This window comes from Ranitomeya imitator, chromosome 2 (genome assembly GCF_032444005.1).
Source record: "Ranitomeya imitator isolate aRanImi1 chromosome 2, aRanImi1.pri, whole genome shotgun sequence".
Lineage (NCBI taxonomy): Eukaryota > Metazoa > Chordata > Amphibia > Anura > Dendrobatidae > Ranitomeya > Ranitomeya imitator.
The window spans coordinates 377,786,615-377,811,302 of record NC_091283.1 but is presented as its reverse complement, the minus strand read 5'-3'; the positions used below and the strand labels follow the sequence as shown (position 1 = coordinate 377,811,302).

At 44.3% G+C, this 24,688-nt stretch overlaps 1 protein-coding gene across 1 annotated transcript in view; it reads right to left on the bottom strand.

Annotated features, from left to right (window-relative positions):
- The window catches only part of LOC138666617 (zinc finger protein 271-like), a 240,808-nt gene that overhangs the window by 31,751 nt on the left and 184,369 nt on the right, over window positions 1–24,688 (bottom strand). The window contains exons 2-4 of the mRNA XM_069754815.1: window positions 16,196–16,345; window positions 15,887–16,066; window positions 15,680–15,803 (exon numbers count right to left, since the gene is read on the bottom strand). Coding sequence (XP_069610916.1) covers window positions 15,680–15,803; window positions 15,887–16,066; window positions 16,196–16,345 — 454 coding nt within the window. The remainder of the gene's footprint in view (window positions 1–15,679; window positions 15,804–15,886; window positions 16,067–16,195; window positions 16,346–24,688) is intronic.

Here is a 24,688-nt window from a genome sequence, read left to right as displayed (position 1 = left end):
CGAAGACTAACACAAATTCTGAAGAATCACATATTTATGCATAACATAGCATAGAAAAAAAAAAGGAAAAAAAGGGAAAAACCATGGTAAGACAGGTGACATGAAGCAGAATTACCATGGGTGATAAACAGTTATGTCCATAAATATTGGGCCAGTTCTTAGATAAGGATTGTTTTATTGTCCTCTGATTAGGGTCTCTGTTGTGATGACCCCACATGGTCTGAGGGGCAAGTTCCTTAGTTGATGTAAAAAGACATAAATCCGTGCGACACATTCATTTCTGCAGTTAGAGTGTCGAAGGTCGTCATCAGTTTATATTCCCAGGCTCTTCTGTCTCTCTGCGATTTGAAGCTACCTTTTAAAACAAGTAATTTCATGTCAGATCAATTTCAGATCATGTTATGATCCGGGAGACAGAAATGTATTGCCACAGGTAGATCCATTCTTTTTTCTCTTATTGTATGGCGATAAGAGTTCATCCTTGTTCTCAGTTTCTGCCCTGTCTCCCCCACATACAGACCCCAGTTGGACATTTAGTACAAATAATTAGGTACACCACATTAGAAGTGACGCAGCTGAAAGTACCTGGGATCTTGTAGTCCTGATGTGAATTGGGGATCTTTATCTTGTCCGTCCAAAGTAAGTCCCATGCACAGCTTTCGGGCTGATGAGTGCAAATTTGCCTCCAGTATTTCCTGAAAACATGCTGCATTCATCTTTCCTTCAACTTTGACCAAGCTTCCTGTGCCTTTTTAGAACACACATCCCCAAAACATCAGTGATCCACCTCCATGCTTTACAGTAGGAATGATGTTCCTTTCATCATAGGCCTTGTTGACCTCTCTCGAAATGTAACGTTTATAGTTGTGGCCAAAAAGTTAAATTTTGGTCTCGTCATTCCAAATTACTTTGTTCAGGAAGTTTTGAGGCTTGTCTCTGTGTGGTTTTGCGTATTGTAGGCGAGATACTTTGTGGCATTTGTGCAGTAATGGCTTTCTTCTGGCAGCTCGAACACGCAGCCCATTTTTCTTCAAGTGCCTCCTTATTGTGCATCTTGAAACAGCCAGACCGCTAGTTTTCAGAGAGACCTGTATTTCAGCTGATGTTATTTGTGGGTTTTCCTTTGCATACCGAACAATTTTCCTGGCAGTTATGTATGACATTTTTGTTGGTCTACCTGACCGTGGTTTTCTTTTTACAGAGCCCCTGATTTTCCATTTCTTAATCACAGTTTGAACGCTGCTGAGTGGCATTATCTATTCCTTGGATATTGTTTTGTATCCGTCTCCTGTTTTATATAGTTTAACTACCTTTTCCCGTAGATCCATTGACTATTCTTTTGCTTCCCACATGACTCACAATCCAGAAACGTCAGTGGCTGGATGAAAGATGAAAGAGTCTGTCTGGATCCCAGAAAGTCACTCAGCTTTTATGCACACACAGTGATTACAAGCAAACAGGTCACAGGTGAGGATGTTACTTTTACTAGCCATTTAAACTCATTTGTGTCAAATTCTGTGCATGTTATCAGGCCAAAATCACCAGGGTATGTGAACTTTTGATCAGGGTAATTTGGATGTTTGGGGTTGCCATTATGATTTAAAAAGAGAAAACACAGAAGTTTGACAATAAATGGCTTCACCCAAACAATAACCATGAGTAGAAAAAAAGTTTTGGTGTTATCATTCATATTCTCTGAAAAAGACCAAAAAAGCAAAAATTCTGCCGGGTATGTAAACTTTTGAACACAACTTTATAGAGGCTTATGGAGAGTGTATTATACTATATATAGACCTATAAGGAGTGTATTACACTATTCGGAGGGGGAGTGCATTATTCTATATAGATACCTTTGGGGAGTGCATTTTTCTATATGGAGGCTTATAGGAAGTGCATTATACTATATAGAGAGGCCTATGGTGACTGCATTATACTATATGGAGGCCGAGAGTGTATCATACTACACTGCTCAAAAAAATAAAGGGAACACTTAAACAACAGAATATAACTGCAAATAAACTAAACTTCTGTGAAATCAAACTGTCCACTTAGGAAGCAACACTGATTGACAATCAATTTCACATGCTGTTGGCAAAAGGAATAGACAACAAATGGAAATTATTGGCAATTATCAAGACACACTCAATAAAAGAGTGGTTCTGCAGATGGGGACCACAGACCACATCTCAGTACCAATGCTTTCTGGCTGATGTTTTGGACACTTTCAAAGTGGGTTGTACTTTCACACTTGTGGTAGCATGAGACGGACTCTACAACCCACACAAGTGGCTCAGGTAGTGCAGCTCATCCAGGATGGCACATCAATGCGAGCTGTGGCAAGAAGGTTTGCTGTGTCTGTCAGTGTAGTGTCCAGAGGCTGGAGGCGATACCAGAAGACAGGTCAGTACACCAGGAGACGTGGAGGGGGCCGTAGGAGGGCAACAACTCAGCAGCAGGGCAGCTACCTCAGCCTTTGTGCAAGGAGGAACAGAAGGAGCACTGCCATAGCCCTGCAAAATTTAAATATAAGACTTGGTGCACAGCCTAAGGACAAGAGGTGCTCAGGTAGGTTCCAACACCATACCATACGTAACAAAACCTGGCATTCAACTTTTTATGTCTGAGTAGATATTTATTAATCAGCAACAAACGTTTCGGTCCTTTACAAACTGGACCTTCATCAGTTACTGCAAGTATAAACAATATACAAGAAAACGGATACAGAATCAAAAACGGAAAAATAATAATGATAATAATAAAAAACAAAGTATATACATAGGAAGACATTTAAATCGATGGCGAGTCGCTAGGAGTGTAATAACCAAACAACAAATTGGAACCGTCCGCTAGTGGCACAATACTACTTAGATTCATAAGAGGATAGCAGGATAAGAAAGTGATAACATACCGTGCTATTAAGCGTGTGGTTATAGGCAATGTGCTTCCATGAGTAGGCAATAAGTCTGTAATGAAAGGGTAACCATGAGGGAGGTGGGTAAGGAGAGGAGTAGTATAAGGTGTAATGATACATACAGAGGTGGCTGGCAGGAAGCAGACCATGTAGATGCAAGGGCAATATCCTATCAGGACATAACGTATAGAGGGTTACAAATAAGCGCTGACTAAGCCCCATATTAGTAAAATGTCAATAGACCTAGCCCCTTACCAAATGCCGTAAGTCGAGATGACGCGGTGTCCACCGCTAGTCCTGGCGTTGTGCTGGTAAGACGCCGAGGCTATACTGCAGTCTAAGCGGTAAATACACCGCCGACCGGAAGTGGGCGTATCGGGCGCGTCCTCGCACGCGGCCTGCTACGTCACCGCTGTAATGGCGGTGCGTTCCAAGAGGCAACACGTGCGTGTCAAGCCGCGGGGTGTGTCCTGGCAGAGAGGGAATGTTTACTACACTGCAGCGAAGGAGCACTACTGCGGTGTGAAACAAGAGGAAACCTAGTTAATGTGGCTAAGGGGAGAAGAAAGGAGGTGGTATCTCCAAGAGACCGGATAGATACCTATACAAATACTACTGTAAGAGGGAAAGCTATATGGGACGCTAGTAACCTATGTGCGTTATAAGGACATATAAGGAGGGGATATAAAGTAGAACCAGGGCGGACCTATGGTGGCTGACTAAAAAGACCCATGTAGATAAGGTAGTGACAAAGTAATTAGGATCCATAGACATGAAAACATAGGCAAGATGAGATATATATATATAGGAGGTTAGTGCAGCTCAGTACATGGAAAAGCCGTGCCTGGAGGCGATGTTACATTAGTTTAAAGTAGTGCCAGTGAATAATGGGTGAGTCGTCATGCTATGGTGAGTGCCACGTAGCAGGGTTCTCGATCCCAGAGTCAGTACAGGCGATTCTAGAATGAATAAACAAAGGGAACAGTTAGCATAATGATAAAACAAGTCAAAACTAACAGAAATGACTAATACATTGGTTTAGATAAATGCCAGCAAGTCATAGTCTCTATTAAGCCCTTTTGGTGTGAGGGTATCCAGCGTATGTATCCAGAATGCCTCACGCTTTTTCAAAAGCGCAATACGATCCCCCCCTCGTCGCTGTGGTGGAATGGAATCAATAACTTGATATTTCAACTGGGAGATGGTATGACCCTGAGATGAGAAATGATGGGGAACTGGTAGTAGCAGATTGTTGCAACGTATGGTCGATTTGTGTTTCGATATCCTATCACGTACTGGTTGGGTTGTTTCCCCGATGTACAATAAGCCACATGGGCATTTAATGAGATACACTACAAACGAAGATTGACATGTATAATAGTTTTTAATCTCAAAGCTTCTCCCCGTGCGTGGATGCTGAAAGGTATGGCCTTTTTGAACATTCCCACACTGTGCGCAGTGTAGGCACGGGAATGTGCCCATCTTGGGATGTGATAGGAATCTAGATTTTGTCGTTTGTGTGGACCCAAAATCAGCTCTAACCAGTGTGTCCCTAATGTTCTGGGGTCTCTTGTAGCACGGCAAAAAGGGTAATTTAAATTCTGGTACGGTGGGGTATGCTGCTGACAGTAAAGACCAGTGTTTCCTAATATGTTTATGGAGAATCGAGGTTACAGGGTGGTAGGTGTGTACGAAAGGGACCCTCTTACCCTGATCATTTGTCCGTATCCGAGGAGGTGGTTTTTTTTGTTCCTCAAGTATGTGTTTCGGATATCCACGCTGGTAAAATCTGGTAGTCATGTCTTGTAGACGTTGTTCGCATTTGTCATGGTCAGAGACAATGCGGCGTACACGTTGGAATTGTGATTTTGGAATACAACGTTTGACTGCTGGAGGGTGGAAACTATCAAAGTGTAGAACGCTATTACGGTCGGTGGGTTTAGTGTGTAAATCGGTGGTCAAATGGCCCTCTTGATCCTTAAGGACAGTGGTGTCCAAAAAGCTTACGGAGTTAGAATCATGGGTGATGGTAAACCTTATGCCCGGCCATGCTTTGTTCAAGAACGTAAAGAAAGTTTCCAGGGATTCCAACGTGCCCCCCCATAGGCAAAAAATGTCATCTATATAACGCGTCCAATAAAGGACGTTAAAAATGAAAAGCTGATGTCCGTAGATGACGGACTCCTTGAAGTGTGCCATATAGGCATTAGCGTATGGGGGCGCTACGTTGGAACCCATGGCAGTACCACGCACCTGGAGAAAGAACTGATCCTGGAAGAGAAAGTGGTTATTGAATAATATCAGGGTAAGGAGATCCACACACAAATTTATCTGTTCTGAATCTAAGCCAGCCGACGTCAGTAGATGGTGAACTGAGTTAATACCCTCTACGTGAGGAATCGAAGTATATAGGTCCTTCACGTCCAAAGTGACCAAAATCGTCTGTGGGGGTATGGTACCTATACTTCGTATTTTATTGAGAAAAGCACCGGTATCCAAGAGAAAAGATGGGGTGTTACGAATCAGGGGCGTGAGGATTTTCTCCAGGAAAATCGATAAAGGGGACAACACAGATTCTGTCGATGCCACTATCGGCCTACCCGGAGGGTTCTGCATACTTTTATGAACCTTTGGCAGGACGTAGAAAACTGGTATGACTGGATTTCTTTTGGTCAGAAATTCCACTGTTTTGGGATCAAGGATCCCTTGAGTGGAATATTTTTGCAAAATCGTCCCTCTCTTGGTTTGGATATCACTGGTTGGGTCTCTACTACCTTACCTTAGAGTTAAGCGCATTCCTAGGGGTCTGAGGGTAGCCTTACGGCCTACACTTTTTCATGATAACTCTGATTACTGTGCTAAGTATATACAAATTCTGAACAAATGTTCTTTTGACCTGATGACCCTCACGGTGGAGTTTCTTCACAAGAAGATTGAAGCAAACGCAGCTGAAATCCGCAACATTGAAACACAACTGACTTCAGCAGGAACATCTGAAGAACTCAACGCGCTTAAAGCACAGATTCAGGCACGGGTGGATCAGCACAAGAGAGACACTGAAAATCGTAAACGGAGCAAGTTCACCAGGGACACCATCGATTACGAACAAAACCAAGTCTATCGATGGCACAACAGCTCATCTACAAGACGTCCACCCCCACGCAATCCAAGATCATCAACAGACTTCTCAACTTCCGGATCCGATGTGGAACGAGACACTCCCTCGACCAGTCAGGCTCCTTTTTTGGGACAAAGGCGCCGGTTTCCTCAAAGAAAATGAGGCGGGGGCAACAGCAGAAACGACGACACGGACAGAATGCGGGTCACCCGCTCCATGGTAGGGAATCATTGGTAATTAACATTTCTTCCAGGTCCTTGGGCATTGCAGAACTTAGTGTCCTGCAAAAGGGCCTCTCTTTCTGTCCCTCATATAGATGTCAGACTTTTCAGTTAGAAATGGACCTACAGCGCTTTTTTCGCCTTCTAAGGCTCAAAGCATATTTCTCCACCACACCTATTCCCCCTCCTGACGTAGGGACTCCTCACAACCCATTGTCTGTCACACAATTAGGACTTAGGAATAAGAGCCACTTCCGTCCACCGCAAGGTTCACATGCCGTAGAAACATTTATCGGTTTTGTACAGAAATCTTTTGTGGATATGCGTGATGATATAGAGAAATGGAGACTGTTCTTCCCCTCCAACCTATCCCCTATTGAAAGACAGGCCCTTAGGTCCCTTAGAGAAGATGACAATCTGATCATCAAGCCGGCAGATAAAGGGGGCGCCCTTGTGGTCATGGACAAATCTTTGTACCTATCGGAGGTTAGACGGCAATTACAGGATGAGTCGGTTTACACCAAACTTAGTAGAGACCCAACCACTGATATCCAATCCAAGATAGGGACGATTTTGCAAAAATATTCCACTCAAGGGATCCTTGATCCCAAAACAGTGGAATTTCTGACCAAAAGAAATCCAGTCATACCAGTTTTCTACGTCCTGCCAAAGGTTCATAAAAGTATGCAGAACCCTCCGGGTAGGCCGATAGTGGCATCGACAGAATCTGTGTTGTCCCCTTTATCGATTTTCCTGGAGAAAATCCTCACGCTCCTGATTCATAACACCCCATCTTTTCTCTTGGATACCGGTGCTTTTCTCAATAAAATACGAAGTATAGGTACCATACCCCCACAGACGATTTTGGTCACTTTGGACGTGAAGGACCTATATACTTTGATTCCTCACGTAGAGGGTATTAACTCAGTTCACCATCTACTGACGTCGGCTGGCTTAGATTCAGAACAGATAAATGTGTGTGTGGATCTCCTTACCCTGATATTATTCAATAACCACTTTCTCTTCCAGGATCAGTTCTTTCTCCAGGTGCGTGGTACTGCCATGGGTTCCAACGTAGCGCCCCCATACGCTAATGCCTATATGGCACACTTCGAGGAGTCCGTCATCTACGGACATCAGCTTTTCATTTTTAACGTCCTTTATTGGACGCGTTATATAGATGACATTTTTTGCCTATGGGGGGGCACGTTGGAATCCCTGGAAACTTTCTTTACGTTCTTGAACGAAGCATGGCCGGGCATAAGGTTTACCATCACCCATGATTCTAACTCCGTAAGCTTTTTGGACACCACTGTCCTTAAGGATCAAGAGGGCCATTTGACCACCGATTTACACACTAAACCCACCGACCGTAATAGCGTTCTACACTTCGATAGTTTCCACCCTCCAGCAGTCAAACGTTGTATTCCAAAATCACAATTCCAACGTGTACGCCGCATTGTCTCTGACCATGACAAATGCGAACAACGTCTACAAGACATGACTACCAGATTTTACCAGCGTGGATATCCGAAACACATACTTGAGGAACAAAAAAACCCACCTCCTCGGATACGGACAAATGATCAGGGTAAGAGGGTCCCTTTCGTACACACCTACCACCCTGTAACCTCCATTCTCCATAAACATATTAGGAAACACTGGTCTTTACTATCAGCAGCATACCCCACCGTACCAGAATTTAAATTACCCTTTTTGCCGTGCTACAAGAGACCCCAGAACATTAGGGACACACTGGTTAGAGCTGATTTTGGGTCCACACAAACGACATAATCTAGATTCCTATCACATCCCAAGATGGGCACATTCCCGTGCCTACACTGCGCACAGTGTGGGAATGTTCAAAAAGGCCATACCTTTCAGCATCCACGCACGGGGAGAAGCTTTGAGATTAAAAACTATTATACATGTCAATCTTCGTTTGTAGTGTATCTCATTAAATGCCCATGTGGCTTATTGTACATCGGGGAAACAACCCAACCAGTACGTGATAGGATATCGAAACACAAATCGACCATACGTTGCAACAATCTGCTACTACCAGTTCCCCATCATTTCTCATCTCAGGGTCATACCATCTCCCAGTTGAAATATCAAGTTATTGATTCCATTCCACCACAGCGACGAGGGGGGGATCGTATTGCGCTTTTGAAAAAGCGTGAGGCATTCTGGATACATACGCTGGATACCCTCACACCAAAAGGGCTTAATAGAGACTATGACTTGCTGGCATTTATCTAAACCAATGTATTAGTCATTTCTGTTAGTTTTGACTTGTTTTATCATTATGCTAACTGTTCCCTTTGTTTATTCATTCTAGAATCGCCTGTACTGACTCTGGGATCAAGAACACTGCTACGTGGCACTCACCATAGCATGACGACTCACCCATTATTCACTGGCACTACTTTAAACTAATGTAACATCGCCTCCAGGCACGGCTTTTCCATGTACTGAGCTGCACTAACCTCCTATATACAGTGGGGCAAAAAAGTATTTAGACAGTCAGCAATAGTGCAAGTTCCACCACTTAAAAAGATGAGAGGCGTCTGTAATTTATATCATAGGTAGACCTCAACTATGGGAGACAAACTGAGAAAAAAAAAATCCAGAAAATCACATTGTCTGTTTTTTTAACATTTTATTTGCATATTATGGTGGAAAATAAGTATTTGGTCAGAAACAAACAATCAAGATTTCTGGCTCTCACAGACCTGTAACTTCTTCTTTAAGAGTCTCCTCTTTCCTCCACTCATTACCTGTAGTAATGGCACCTGTTTAAACTTGTTATCAGTATAAAAAGACACCTGTGCACACCCTCAAACAGTCTGACTCCAAACTCCACTATAGTGAAGACCAAAGAGCTGTCAAAGGACACCAGAAACAAAATTGTAGCCCTGCACCAGGCTGGGAAGACTGAATCTGCAATAGCCAACCAGCTTGGAGTGAAGAAATCAACAATGGGAGCAATAATTAGAAAATGGAAGACCTACAAGACCACTGATAATCTTCCTCGATCTGGGGCTCCACGCAAAATCCCACCCCGTGGGGTCAGAATGATCACAAGAACGGTGAGCAAAAATCCCAGAACCACGCGGGGGGACCTAGTGAATGAACTGCAGAGAGCTGGGACCAATGTAACAAGGCCTACCATAAGTAACACACTAAGCCACCATGGACTCAGATCCTGCAGTGCCAGACGTGTCCCACTGCTTAAGCCAGTACATGTCCGGGCCCGTCTGAAGTTTGCTAGAGAGCATGTGGATGATCCAGAGGAGTTTTGGGAGAATGTCCTATGGTCTGATGAAACCAAACTGGAACTGTTTGGTAGAAACACAACTTGTCGTGTTTGGAGGAAAAAGAATACTGAGTTGCATCCATCAAACACCATACCTACTGTAAAGCATGGTGGTGGAAACATCATGCTTTGGGGATGTTTCACTGCAAAGGGGCCAGGACGACTGATCCGGGTACATGAAAGAATGAATGGGGCCATGTATCGTGAGATTTTGAGTGCAAACCTCCTTCCATCAGCAAGGGCATTGAAGATGAAACGTGGCTGGGTCTTTCAACATGACAATGATCCAAAGCACACCGCCAGGGCAATGAAGGAGTGGCTTCGTAAGAAGCATTTCAAGGTCCTGCAGTGGCCTAGCCAGTCTCCAGATCTCAACCCTATAGAAAACCTTTGGAGGGAGTTGAAAGTCCGTGTTGCCAAGCGAAAAGCCAAAAACATCACTGCTCTAGAGGAGATCTGCATGGAGGAATGGGCCAACATACCAACAACAGTATGTGGCAACCTTGTGAAGACTTACAGAAAACGTTTGACCTCTGTCATTGCCAACAAAGGATATATTACAAAGTATTGAGATGAAATTTTGTTTCTGACCAAATACTAGAAGCAGAAATATCTACAGGTAACTTTGACATAGTGGGAATAACCGAGACATGGTTAGATGAAAGCTATGACTGGGCAGTTAACTTACAGGGTTACAGTCTGTTTAGAAAGGATCGTAAAAATCGGAGAGGAGGAGGGGTTTGTCTCTATGTAAAGTCTTGTCTAAAGTCCACTTTAAGGGAGGATATTAGCGAAGGAAATGAGGATGTCGAGTCCATATGGGTCGAAATTCATGGAGGGAAAAATGGTAACAAAATTCTCATTGGGGTCTGTTACAAACCCCCAAATATAACAGAAACCATGGAAAGTCTACTTCTAAAGCAGATAGATGAAGCTGCAACCCATAATGAGGTCCTGGTTATGGGGGACTTTAACTACCCGGATATTAACTGGGAAACAGAAACCTGTGAAACCCATTAAGGCAACAGGTTTCTGCTAATAACCAAGAAAAATTATCTTTCACAATTGGTGCAGAATCCAACCAGAGGAGCAGCACTTTTAGACCTAATACTATCTAATAGACCTGACAGAATAACAAATCTGCAGGTGGTTGGGCATCTAGGAAATAGCGACCACAATATTGTACAGTTTCACCTGTCTTTCACTAGGGGGACTTGTCAGGGAGTCACAAAAACACTGAACTTTAGGAAGGCAAAGTTTGACCAGCTTAGAGATGCCCTTAATCTGGTAGACTGGGACAATATCCTCAGAAATAAGAATACAGATAATAAATGGGAAATGTTTAAGAACATCCTAAATAGGCAGTGTAAGCGGTTTATACCTTGTGGGAATAAAAGGACTAGAAATAGGAAAAACCCAATGTGGCTAAACAAAGAAGTAAGACAGGCAATTAACAGTAAAAAGAAAGCATTTGCACTACTAAAGCAGGATGGCACCATTGAAGCTCTAAAAAACTATAGGGAGAAAAATACTTTATCTAAAAAACTAATTAAAGCTGCCAAAAAGGAAACAGAGAAGCACATTGCTAAGGAGAGTAAAACTAATCCCAAACTGTTCTTCAACTATATCAATAGTAAAAGAATAAAAACTGAAAATGTAGGCCCCTTAAAAAATAGTGAGGAAAGAATGGTTGTAGATGACGAGGAAAAAGCTAACATATTAAACACCTTCTTCTCCACGGTATTCACGGTGGAAAATGAAATGCTAGGTGAAATCCCAAGAAACAATGAAAACCCTATATTAAGGGTCACCAATCTAACCCAAGAAGAGGTGCGAAACCGGCTAAATAAGATTAAAATAGATAAATCTCCGGGTCCGGATGGCATACACCCACGAGTACTAAGAGAACTAAGTAATGTAATAGATAAACCATTATTTCTTATTTTTAGGGACTCTATAGCGACAGGGTCTGTTCCGCAGGATTGGCGCATAGCAAATGTGGTGCCAATATTCAAAAAGGGCTCTAAAAGTGAACCTGGAAATTATAGGCCAGTAAGTCTAACCTCTATTGTTGGTAAAATATTTGAAGGGTTTCTGAGGGATGTTATTCTGGATTATCTCAATGAGAATAACTGTTTAACTCCATATCAGCATGGGTTTATGAGAAATCGCTCCTGTCAAACCAATCTAGAGGTAAGCTATAGGCTGGACCACGGTGAGTCATTGGACGTGGTATATCTCGATTTTTCCAAAGCGTTTGATACCGTGCCGCACAAGAGGTTGGTACACAAAATGAGAATGCTTGGTCTGGGGGAAAATGTGTGTAAATGGGTTAGTAACTGGCTTAGTGATAGAAAGCAGAGGGTGGTTATAAATGGTATAGTCTCTAACTGGGTCGCTGTGACCAGCGGGGTACCGCAGGGGTCGGTATTGGGACCTGTTCTCTTCAACATATTCATTAATGATCTGGTAGAAGGTTTACACAGTAAAATATCGATATTTGCAGATGATACAAAACTATGTAAAGCAGGTAATACAAGAGAAGATAGTATTCTGCTACAGATGGATCTGGATAAGTTGGAAACTTGGGCTGAAAGGTGGCAGATGAGGTTTAACAATGATAAATGTAAGGTTATACACATGGGAAGAAGGAATCAATATTACCATTACACACTGAATGGGAAACCACTGGGTAAATCTGACAGGGAGAAGGACTTGGGAATCCTAGTTAATGATAAACTTACCTGGAGCAGCCAGTGCCAGGCAGCAGCTGCCAAGGCAAACAGGATCATGGGGTGCATTAAAAGAGGTCTGGATACACATGATGAGAGCATTATACTGCCTCTGTACAAATCCCTAGTTAGACCGCACATGGAGTACTGTGTCCAGTTTTGGGCACCGGTGCTCAGGAAGGATATAATGGAGCTAGAGAGAGTACAAAGGAGGGCAACAAAATTAATAAAGGGGATGGGAGAACTACAATACCCAGATAGATTAGCGAAATTAGGATTATTTAGTCTAGAAAAAAGACGACTGAGGGGCGATCTAATAACCATGTATAAGTATATAAGGGGACAATACAAATATCTCGCTGAGGATCTGTTTATACCAAGGAAGGTGACGGGCACAAGGGGGCATTCTTTGCGTCTGGAGGAGAGAAGGTTTTTCCACCAACATAGAAGAGGATTCTTTACTGTTAGGGCAGTGAGAATCTGGAATTGCTTGCCTGAGGAGGTGGTGATGGCGAACTCAGTCGAGGGGTTCAAGAGAGGCCTGGATGTCTTCCTGGAGCAGAACAATATTGTATCATACAATTATTAGGTCCTGTAGAAGGACGTAGATCTGGGGATTTATTATGATGGAATATAGGCTGAACTGGATGGACAAATGTCTTTTTTCGGCCTTACTAACTATGTTACTATGTTACTATGTATGTTACTTATTTTCCACCATAATATGCAAATAAAATGTTAAAAAAACAGACAATGTGATTTTCTGGATTTTTTTTTCTCAGTTTGTCTCCCATAGTTGAGGTCTACCTATGGTGTAAATTACAGACGCCTCTCATCTTTTTAAGTGGTGGAACTTGCACTATTGCTGACTGACTAAATACTTTTTTGCCCCACTGTATCTCATCTTGCCTATGTTTTCATGTCTATGGATCCTAATTACTTTGTCACTACCTTATCTACATGGGTCTTTTTAGTCAGCCACCATAGGTCCGCCCTCGTTCTACTTTATATCCCCTCCTTATATGTCCTTATAACGCACATAGGTTACTAGCGTCCCATATAGCTTTCCCTCTTACAGTAGTATTTGTATAGGTATCTATCCGGTCTCTTGGAGATACCACCTCCTTTCTTCTCCCCTTAGCCACATTAACTAGGTTTCCTCTTGTTTCACACCGCAGTAGTGCTCTTCGCTGCAGTGTAGTAAACACTCCCCCTCTGCCAGGACACACCCCGAGGCTTGACACGCACGTGTTGCCTCTTGGAACGCACCGCCATTACAGCGGTGACGTAGCAGGCCGCGTGCGAGGACGCGCCCACTTCCGGTCAGCGGTGTATTTACCGCTTAGACCGCAGTATAGCCTCGGCGTCTTCCCAGCACAGCGCCAGGACTAGTGGTGGACACCGCGTCATCTCGATTTATGGCATTTGGTAAGGGGCTAGGTCTCTTGACATTTTACTAATATGGGGCTTAGTCAGCGCTTATTTGTAACCCTCTATACGTTATGTCCTGATAGGATATTGCCCTTGCATCTACATGGTCTGCTTCCTGCCAGCCACCTCTGTATGTATCATTACACCTTATACTACTCCTCTCCTTACCCACCTCCCTCATGGTTACCCTTTCATTACAGACTTATTGCCTACTCATAGAAGCACATTGCCTATAACCACACGCTTAATAGCACGGTATGTTATCACTTTCTTATCCTGCTATCCTCTTATGAATCTAAGTAGTATTGTGCCACTAGCGGATGGTCCCAATTTGTTGTTTGGTTATTACACTCCTAGCGACTCGCCATTGATTTAAATGTCTTCCTATGTATATACTTTGTTTTTTATTATTATCATTATTATTTTTCCGTTTTGGATTCTGTATCCGTTTTCTTGTATATTGTTTATACTTGCAGTAACTGATGAAGGTCCAGTTTGTAAAGGACCGAAACGTTTGTTGCTGATTAATAAATATCTCCTCAGACATAAAAAGTTGAGTGCCAGGTTTTGTTACGTAGAGCCCTGCAAAATGACCTCCAGCAGGCCACAAATGTGCATGTGTCTGCAGAAATGGTTAGAAACCGACTCTATGAGGATGGTCTGAGTGTCCGACGTCCACAGACAGGGGCTGTGCTCACATCCCAACACCGTGCAGGAAGCTTGGCATTTGCCACAGAACAGCAGGATTGGCAAATTCGCAACTGGCGCCCTGTGCTCTTCACAAATGAAAGTAGGTTCACACTAAGCACATGTGACAGACGTCATAGAGTCTGGAGACGCCATGGGGAGTGATCTGCTGCCTGCAACATCCTTCAGCATGACCGGTTTGGCAGTGTGTCAGTAATGGTGTGGGGTGGCATTTCTTTGGAGGGTCGCACAGCCCTCTATGTGCTTGCCAGAGGTAGCCTGCCTGCCATTAGGTACCGAGATAAGATCCTCAGACCCCTTGTGAGACCTTATGCTGGTGCAGTTGGCCCTGGGTTCCTCTAATGCAGGACAATGCCAGACCTCATGTGGCTGGAGTGTGTCAGCAGTTCCTGTAAGATGAATGCATTGAAGCTATGGACTGGCCCACTCGTTCCCCAGACCTGAATCCAATTGAACACATCTGGGACATCATGTCTCGCTCCATCCACCAACGTCACGTTCCATTTCCACTGAAGTTGGATAAGCCTGCAATTTGATTTTCCACTTTGATTTTGCACATGATTCCAACTTCAGACCTCCATGGGATATTAGTTGTGATTTACATTGCTCATTTTTAGGTTTTACTGTTCTCAACACATTCCAATATATAATGAATACAGATTTACAACTGGAATATTTCATTCAGTGATATCTAGGATGTGCGATTTTAGTGTTCCCTTTATTTTTTGGAGCAGTGTATATAGCGGTCTATGGGGCGTGCATTTTACTATATGGAGGCCTATGGGGTGTGTATCTGTAGGTTCAAATCTGAATCGACAATTATACAACAGAGGCAGACATATAATTTGTGCAACCTGTGTGGTTACAGATGAGCCCAAGAGGTAAGGGGGCCCTTTTCCATCTCCAAAGCAGGAGATGCATTATGATGAACTATTGGACAGCAAAGGGTCAATATATTGTTCTTGGAAAGGGACCCTCTCCTGACTGTGTACGTCAGTGTATTCCATCTTGGACTGGGTTGGGAGAATGGTCCTCCAACCAACTTCCTGGGTCAGTTCATGACTAGAGTCAAAACAAAGAGTCATCCCCATATGAAACCCTTGTATATAACAAGGTGTGTCAGATATTCTGGAATCAGTTTGGATATGGGTGTTTGCTAATAAAATATTATTTAAAATAGAAAATTACATTCCAGGAACCTTGATTCACTACAAGTGTGTATTTAGTACTATCTATTACCTGGTGATGTGAGGGGCTGGGGAACCTCCATCATGACGTCCTTGTACAGATCTCTGTGTTTTTCTAAATACTCCCACTCCTCCATGGAAAAATAGACGGTGATATCCTGAAACCTAATAGGAACCTGACACATACAATGATACCATCATTACCCCAATCCCTTCATAGCATTAGTGTATTATGTCCCAGCATTCACAGCAGTGTCACCTCTCCAGTCAGCAGCTCAATCATCTTGTAGGTGAGTTGTAGGATCTTCTGGCTATTGATGTCCCCATATATCAGGATGTAAGGTGGAGGCCCCGTGATAGGGCTCAGAGTTCTTCCCCATTCCTCAGACACAGGGGCCTGACAGCGGTCACTAGAGGTCTTCTTCACTACTGTGTAATCCTGATTATGGAGAGACACATTAATAAATCTCACTACAGACATTCCCAGAGTCCTCACCTCTCCAGTTCGGTTCATCTGTTATTCCCATAGATAAGAATGATGTAATGTGACTTCATCAGAATCTCTCACCTCTCCTGTAAGACGGGAGAGGATCTCTAGGGTGAGGTGTAATATCTTTTCCGCCATCTTGTCCTTGTCCCTATCCATCCTTGACAGGTCAATCAGGAAAAATCTCTTATATGGAAGATCTCCACTGAGAGGATTCGATATTGTAAGGACCTAAATTGGAAGAAGAAAGCATTGTGAAAGCACCATAAACATACAGCATGAAGCAAGAAGATCTAGCTTCCAAAGTATACAAAACATTATACTTTACATACTGCATTTGTAGTCCATTAAAATGCAAAAGAGGTGTACATACTTGGCAAAAACTTGGTTTGAGACCCTCGGTAAAACAATTCGAACAACACAATTTTGCTGAACTATTGAGTCTGGTTTGCTTTATGGATCTCAATCCATATGAGGTCCCCACATATGATGACCAGTCTCTTATATCTTATTGTTACCCTACAAAACCTAGAATTTTCTCAGTGGATAGTTTCTAGGAAAATATTGAAAGAGAACCCATAAAGCATCAAGAATTGTCCAAAACGGATATTAAATCCAACCTTACCAAGCTGGAATATCAAACTCTTAGGGTGGATTAATGGTGGTAATGAAAGCAGTAGATTACCGTACATACTCGAGTATAAGCTGAGAATTTCAGCCCATTTTTTTAGGCTGAAATTGCCCCTCTCGGCTTATACTCGAGTCATTCCCAGGGGTAGGCAGGGGAGGGGGAGCGGCAGCTGTCTAATCATACTCACCTGCTCCTGGCGCGGTCCCTGCACATTCCTGGTTCTCCGGGCGCTGACAGCTTCTTCCTGTATTGAGCGGTCACATGGTACCGCTCATTACAGTAATGAATATGGACCCGACTCCACTCCCATAAAGGTGGAGCCGCATATTCATTACTGTAATGAGCGGTACCATGTGACCGCTCAACACAGGAAGAAGCTGCCGGCGCCCGGAGAACCATGGACGTGCAGAGGCCGCGCCAGGAGCAGGTGAGTATAACGGGGGCATTGCACGATATTCACCTGTCCCCCGTTCCTCCGTCAGTGCCGCTTCATCTTCGGCGCCCTCTGCAGTGATGCTCAGGTCAGAGGGCGCGATGATGCGATTAGTGTGCGCGCCGCCCTCTGTTGTGAATTCTGTGGCAGAGCTCCCTCCTGTGGTCACAAGTGGTACTTCGGCTGATTCTCTCTGTGAGCTTCCGTTGGTGGAGGAAAGTGGTACTGCGGCTTCTGAGTTTCCTTCCTCAGGTGAGGTGGTGAAGTCGTTAGATGCTGCTCTATTTAACTCCACTGTCATGATCCCAATGGCAGGGGGTCACAAAAGGACAAGCACAAAAAACAAAACAAGCTCTAGGGTGATGGAAACTGAGCTGACCGCGATCCTGAACCTAAACACACAACTAGCTGTAGCCGGGGAACGTGCCTACGATGATTCCTAGACGTCTCGCGCCAGCCGAAGGACTAACTTCCCCTATTAGAAGAAACACAGACCTCTCTTGCCTCCAGAGAAACACCCCACAGAAATAGCAGCCCCCCACATGTAATGACGGTGAAATGAGAGGAAAGCACATACGTAGTTATGAAAACAGATTCAGCAAAATGAGGCCCGCTAAAGCTAGATAGCAGAGGATACAAAAGTGAACTGCGCGGTCAGCGAAAAACCCTACAAAAAACCATCCTGAAATTACTTGAACTCATGTGCCAACTCATGGAACATGAGGAGTAATATCAGCCCACTAGAGCAACCAGCAAAAAGGAATCACATATCTGCAAGCTGGACTAAGACAAAAATTAAGCAAAACGTGGAACAGGAAAATCAAAAACTTAGCTTGTCCTGAAGATTACAGAAGCAGGAAGCAGAGGAAACAAGACACACTGATTACATTGATAGCCGGCGAGGAAATGACAAGAAAGCCAGGTTAAATAGGAAACTCCCATATCCTGATAGAACAGGTGGACACCAGAGACCGCAGAAAACACAAGTCACCCAGTACCATCTGTAACCACCAGAGGGAGCCCAAAAACAGAATCCACAACACTCCACCTAGTGCTTTTATCCTGGCCTCCAGTCAATGTTCTAGTATTGGACCTGTTTCCTCCTGGATCGTTCCTGTGGCCTGCTGCTCTGCATAGCTAAGTTCTTCTTTGCTATTTTGTTTGCTGTTTTTTTCTGTCCAGCTTGTCTATTTGTTTTTTCCTGCTTGCTGGAAGCTCTGGGACGCAGAGGGTGTACCTCCGTGCCGTTAGTTCGGTACGGAGGGTCTTTTTGCCCCCTTTGCGTGGTTTTTGTAGGGTTTTGTGTTGACCGCAAAGTTACCTTTCCTATCCTCGCTCTGTTCAGAAAGTCGGGCCTCACTTTGCTAAATCTATTTCATCTCTACGTTTGTCTTTTCATCTTAACTCACAGTCATTATATGTGGGGGCTGCCTTTTCCTTTGGGGTATTTCTCTGAGGCAAGGTAGGCTTATTTTCTATCTTCAGGCTAGCTAGTTTCTCAGGCTGTGCCGAGTTGCATAGGTAGCGTTAGGCGCAATCCACGGCTGCCTCTAGTGTGGTTGGAGAGGTTTAGGGATTGCGGTCAGCAGAGTTCCCACGTCTCAGAGCTCGTTCTATGTTTTTGGGTTATTGTCAGGTCACTGTATGTGCTCTGACCTCTATGTCCATTGTGGTACTGAATTATCTTATCATAACTGTACTGGAGGCCGAAAGTACTAATGATTCTCAATAGAGGGAAAAAAGAAGTTCTGAGACCATTTTTTTTCTCTGCACTGTGTTTTGCCTTTTTTTTCCCCCTAGACATTTGGGTTGTTCAGGACACAGGTGTAGCGATGGACATTAAAGGTCTGTCTTCATGTGTGGATCAGCTCACGACAAGAGTACAAAATATTCAAGACTTTGTGGTTCAGAATTCTATGTTAGAACCGAGAATTCCTATTCCTGATTTGTTTTTTGGAGATAGAACTAAATTTCTGAGTTTCAAAAATAATTGTAAACTATTTCTGGCTTTGAAACCTCGCTCCTCTGGTGACCCAGTTCAACAAGTTAGGATCATTATTTCTTTTTTACGTGGCGACCCTCAGGACTGGGCATTTTCCCTTGCGTCAGGAAATCCTGCATTAAGTAATATCGATGCGTTTTTCCTGGCGCTCGGATTGCTGTACGATGAACCTAATTCAGTGTATCAGGCAGAGAAAAATTTGCTGGCTCTGTGTCAGGGTCAGGATGAGATAGAGGTATATTGTCAGAAAGTTAGAAAGTGGTCCGTACTCACTCAATGGAATGAAGGTGCGCTTGCAGCTATATTCAGAAAAGGTCTCTCTGAAGCCCTTAAGGATGTCATGGTGGAATTTCCTATGCCTGCTGGTCTGAATGAGTCTATGTCTTTGGCCATTCAGATCGGTCGACGCTTGCGTGAGCGTAAATCTGTGCACCATTTGGCGGTATTACCTGAGCTTAAACCTGAGCCTATGCAGTGCGATAGGACTTTGACCAGAGTTGAACGGCAAGAACACAGACGTCTGAATGGGCTGTGTTTCTACTGTGGTGATTCCACTCATGCTATCTCTGATTGTCCTAAGCGCACTAAGCGGTTCGCTAGGCCTGCCACCATTGGTACGGTACCCTTGTCTAAATTACCTTCCTCCTCTGATTTGGTGCCATTGTTCTTCCAGCATGTGGTTCGTTTACATGGCATTCCAGAGAATATCGTGTCTGACAGAGGTTCCCAGTTTGTTTCGAGGTTTTGGCGAGCCTTTTGTGGTAGGATGGGCATTGACTTGTCTTTTTCCTCGGCTTTCCATCCTCAGACTAATGGCCAGACCGAACGAACCAATCAGACCTTGGAAACATATCTGAGATGCTTTGTTTCTGCTGATCAGGATGACTGGGTGTCCTTTTTGCCTTTGGCTGAGTTCGCCCTTAATAATCGGGCCAGCTCGGCTACCTTGGTTTCGCCATTTTTCTGCAACTCTGGGTTCCATCCTCGTTTCTCTTCAGGGCAGGTTAAGTCTTCGGACTGTCCTGGTGTGGATACTGTGGTGGACAGGTTGCAGCAGATTTGGACTAATGTAGTGGACAATTTGACCTTGTCCCAGGAGAAGGCTCAACGTTTCGCTAATCGCAGACGCTGTGTGGGTCCCCGACTTCGTGTTGGGGATTTGGTTTGGTTATCTTCTCGTCATATTCCTATGAAGGTTTCCTCTCCTAAGTTTAAACCTCGTTTCATTGGTCCGTATAGGATTTCTGAGGTTCTTAATCCTGTGTCTTTTCGTCTGACCCTTCCAGATTCTTTTTCCATACATAACGTATTCCATAGGTCATTGTTGCGGAGATACGTGGCACCTATGGTTCCATCTGTTGATCCTCCTGCCCCGGTTTTGGTGGAGGGGGAGTTGGAGTATATTGTGGAGAAGATTTTGGATTCTCGTGTTTCAAGACGGAAACTCCAGTATCTGGTTAAGTGGAAGGGTTATGCTCAGGAAGATAATTCCTGGGTCTTTACCTCTGATGTCCATGCTCCCGATCTTGTTCGTGCCTTTCATATGGCTCATCCTGGTCGTCCTGTGGGCTCTGGTGAGGGTTCGGTGACCCCTCCTCAAGGGGGGGGTACTGTTGTGAATTCTGTGGCAGAGCTCCCTCCTGTGGTCACAAGTGGTACTTCGGCTGATTCTCTCTGTGAGCTTCCGTTGGTGGAGGAAAGTGGTACTGCGGCTTCTGAGTTTCCTTCCTCAGGTGATGTGGTGAAGTCGTTAGGTGCTGCTCTATTTAACTCCACCTAGTGCTTTTATCCTGGCCTCCAGTCAATGTTCTAGTATTGGACCTGTTTCCTCCTGGATCGTTCCTGTGGCCTGCTGCTCTGCATAGCTAAGTTCTTCTTTGCTATTTTGTTTGCTGTTTTTTTATGTCCAGCTTGTCTATTTGTTTTTTCCTGCTTGCTGGAAGCTCTGGGACGCAAAGGGTGTACCTCCGTGCCGTTAGTTCGGTACGGAGGGAATTTTTGCCCCCTTTGCGTGGTTTTTCTAGGGTTTTGTGTTGACCGCAAAGTTACCTTTCCTATCCTCACTCTGTTCAGAAAGTCGGCCCTCACTTTGCTAAATCTATTTCATCTCTACGTTTGTCTTTTCATCTTAACTCACAGTCATTATATGTGGGGGCTGCCTTTTCCTTTGGGGTATTTCTCTGAGGCAAGGTAGGCTTATTTTCTATCTTCAGGCTAGCTAGTTTCTCAGGCTGTGCCGAGTTGCATAGGTAGCGTTAGGCGCAATCCACGGCTGCCTCTAGTGTGGTTGGAGAGGATTAGGGATTGCGGTCAGCAGAGTTCCCCCGTCTCAGAGCTCGTTCAATGTTTTTGGGTTATTGTCAGGTCACTGTATGTGCTCTGACCTCTATGTCCATTGTGGTACTGAATTATCTTATCATAACAGCCCTCTGCCTGAACAGTCAGTGCAGAGGATGCGGAAGACACAGCGGCGCCGATGGTGGAACGCGGACAGGTGACTATAGCAAGTGCCAGGGGCCTGAGCGACGAGAGGTGAGTATGTCATTTTTTTTTTTTATCGCAGCAACAGCATATGGGGCATAATAGTCTATGGAGCCATAATCAGCATTTGTGCAGCATTATACGGGGCAAATATTTCTATAGAGCATCTTATGGGGCCATATGCAGCATTATATGGGGCAAATATCTCTATGGAGCATTTATGGGGCCATAATCAGCATTTGTGGAGCATTATATGAGGTGTTATGACCTGGTGGTCAGGACAACAATGGACCTGGTGGTTAAGAGCACACAGAATGACCTGATAGTTACTGATAATATAGGACGAGCTCTGGGACGTGGGAACTCTGCTGACCGCAATCCCTAATCCTATCAACCACACTAGAAATGGCCGTGGATTGCGCCTAACGCTCCCTATGCAACTCGGCACAGCCTAAGGAACTAGCTAGCCCTAAAGATAGAAAAATAAAGCCTACCTTGCCTCAGAGAAATTCCCCAAAGGAAAAGGCAGCCCCCCACATATAATGACTGTGAGTAAAGATGAAAATACAAACACAGAGATGAAATAGATTTAGCAAAGTGAGGCCCGACTTACTGAACAGACTGAGGATAGGAAAAGTAGCTTTGCGGTCAGCACAAAAACCTACAAAAAGACCACGCAGAGGGCGCAAAAAGACCCTCCGCACCGACTCACGGTGCGGAGGCGCTCCCTCTGCGTCCCAAAGCTTCCAGCAAGCAAGACAACAATCAAATAGCAAGCTGGACAGAAAAATAGCAAACCAGAGAAAAACAAGCCGTCACTTAGCTTCTGCTGGGAAGACAGGTCACAAGAATGATCCAGGAGTGAACTAGACCAATACTGGAACATTGACAGGTAGCATGGAGCAAAGATCTAAGTGGAGTTAAATAGAGCAGCCAGCTAACGAATTAACCTCGTCACCTGTGAAAGGAAACTCAGAAACACCCACAGCCACCAGAGAAAGTCCATGGACAGAACCAGCCGAAGTACCATTCATGACCACAGGAGGGAGCCCGACAACAGAATTGACAACAATGAGGCAAATGTGTCTATGGAGCATCTTATGAGGCCATAATCAGCATTTCTGCAGCATTATACGGGGCAAATGTGTCTATAGAGCATCTTATGGGGCCATAATCAGCATTTGTGGAGCATTATATGAGGCAAATGTGTCTATGGAGCATCTTATGGGGCCATAATCAACATTTGGGCAGCATTGTATGGGGCAAATGTCTCTATGGAGCATCTTATGGGGTCATAATCAACATTTGTGCAGCATTATATGGGGCATATTTTAATATGGAGCTTCTTATGGGGCCCATCATAAAGTGTATGGAGCATTATATGGGGCGTATTTTATATGGAGCATCTTATGGGGCCATAATGAGCTGTATGGAGCATTATGTGGGACTCCTGATTCAATATGGATATTTAAAAACACTTAACCTACTGATGTCTCAATTAATTTTACTTTTATTGGTATCTATTTTTATCTTTAACATTTACACGTAGCTGCTGCATTTTCCACCCTAGGCTTATACTCGAGTCAATAAGTTTTCCCAGTTTTTTGTTGCAAAATTAGGGGGGTCGGCTTATACTCGGGTCGGCTTATACTCGAGTATATACGGGATATTTTACTATTGTTTTTAACATATCACATCCTGGAAAAAAGTAAATTACTCTAGGCACTTAGTAAAGTAGCTGATTACACATGTGAGATCTGTGTCGTACAGCCCATCTGTGAACTGGTGGACTTATATGACTACCATCATTGTTCAATTGTTACACACCAAGACTAAGAACGCTACAGATTTCAAAATGTGCTGTTTTTTTACGGAGACACTCACTCCAAATTTTCACCAAGTATATACTCCTCTTTTCCGTTTTAATTGAGTACACATATTTTTATTTTTTATATATCTTGGAAGCTGGATCTCCTTCATCCACTGGAGGCACCTATATCCACACCATGCCAAGTATTATCTCTGCACTTTTCCACTGATTAGATCGATTTTGGAAAGGGTGAGCTGGACTTTGTTGGTTATTCTAAAGTCTAGTAAGTCCTGTATATATTGCTAAAATCAGGCTCTTTAAGCCTCTCAGGAACTGCCTGATAGTCCAGTGCTTTAAAGGGAACCTGTCACCCCGTTTTTTGAGATTGAGCTATAAATACTGTTAAATAGGGCCTGCGCTGTGTGTTCCTATAGTGTATGTAGTGTACCCCGATTCCCCATGTATGCTGAGAAATAACTTACCAAAGTCGCCGTTTTCGCCTGTCAATCAGGCTGGTCAGGTCGGGAGGGCGTGGTGACATCGCTGGTTCTTCCTCAGCTTTACGTTGGTGGCGTAGTGGCGTAGTGGTGAAGACACAGCGCGCGATCTGCGCTGTCATCCCTTTCGTCGGTGGGGGCGGCCATCTTCCTGGGGCCGCGCGTGCGCAGATCGAGTGCTCTGCTGCACGGGGCTTCAGGAAAATGGCCGCGGGATGCCGCGCGTGCGCATTAGAGATCGCGGCGGCCATTTTCCCAAAGCCGAGATGCAAACTCGGCTTTGGGAAAATGGCCGCCGCGATCTCTAATGCGCACGCGCGGCATCCCGCGGCCATTTTCCTGAAGCCCCGTGCAGCAGAGCACTCGATCTGCGCACGCGCGGCCCCAGGAAGATGGCCGCCCCCACCGACGAAAGGGATGACAGCGCAGATCGCGCGCTGTGTCTTCACCACTACGCCACTACGCCACCAACGTAAAGCTGAGGAAGAACCAGCGATGTCACCACGCCCTCCCGACCTGACCAGCCTGATTGACAGGCGAAAACGGCGACTTTGGTAAGTTATTTCTCAGCATACATGGGGAATCGGGGTACACTACATACACTATAGGAACACACAGCGCAGGCCCTATTTAACAGTATTTATAGCTCAATCTCAAAAAACGGGGTGACAGGTTCCCTTTAAAGACCAGTGGTGACATGATGTCCACAGGTCCTGGATA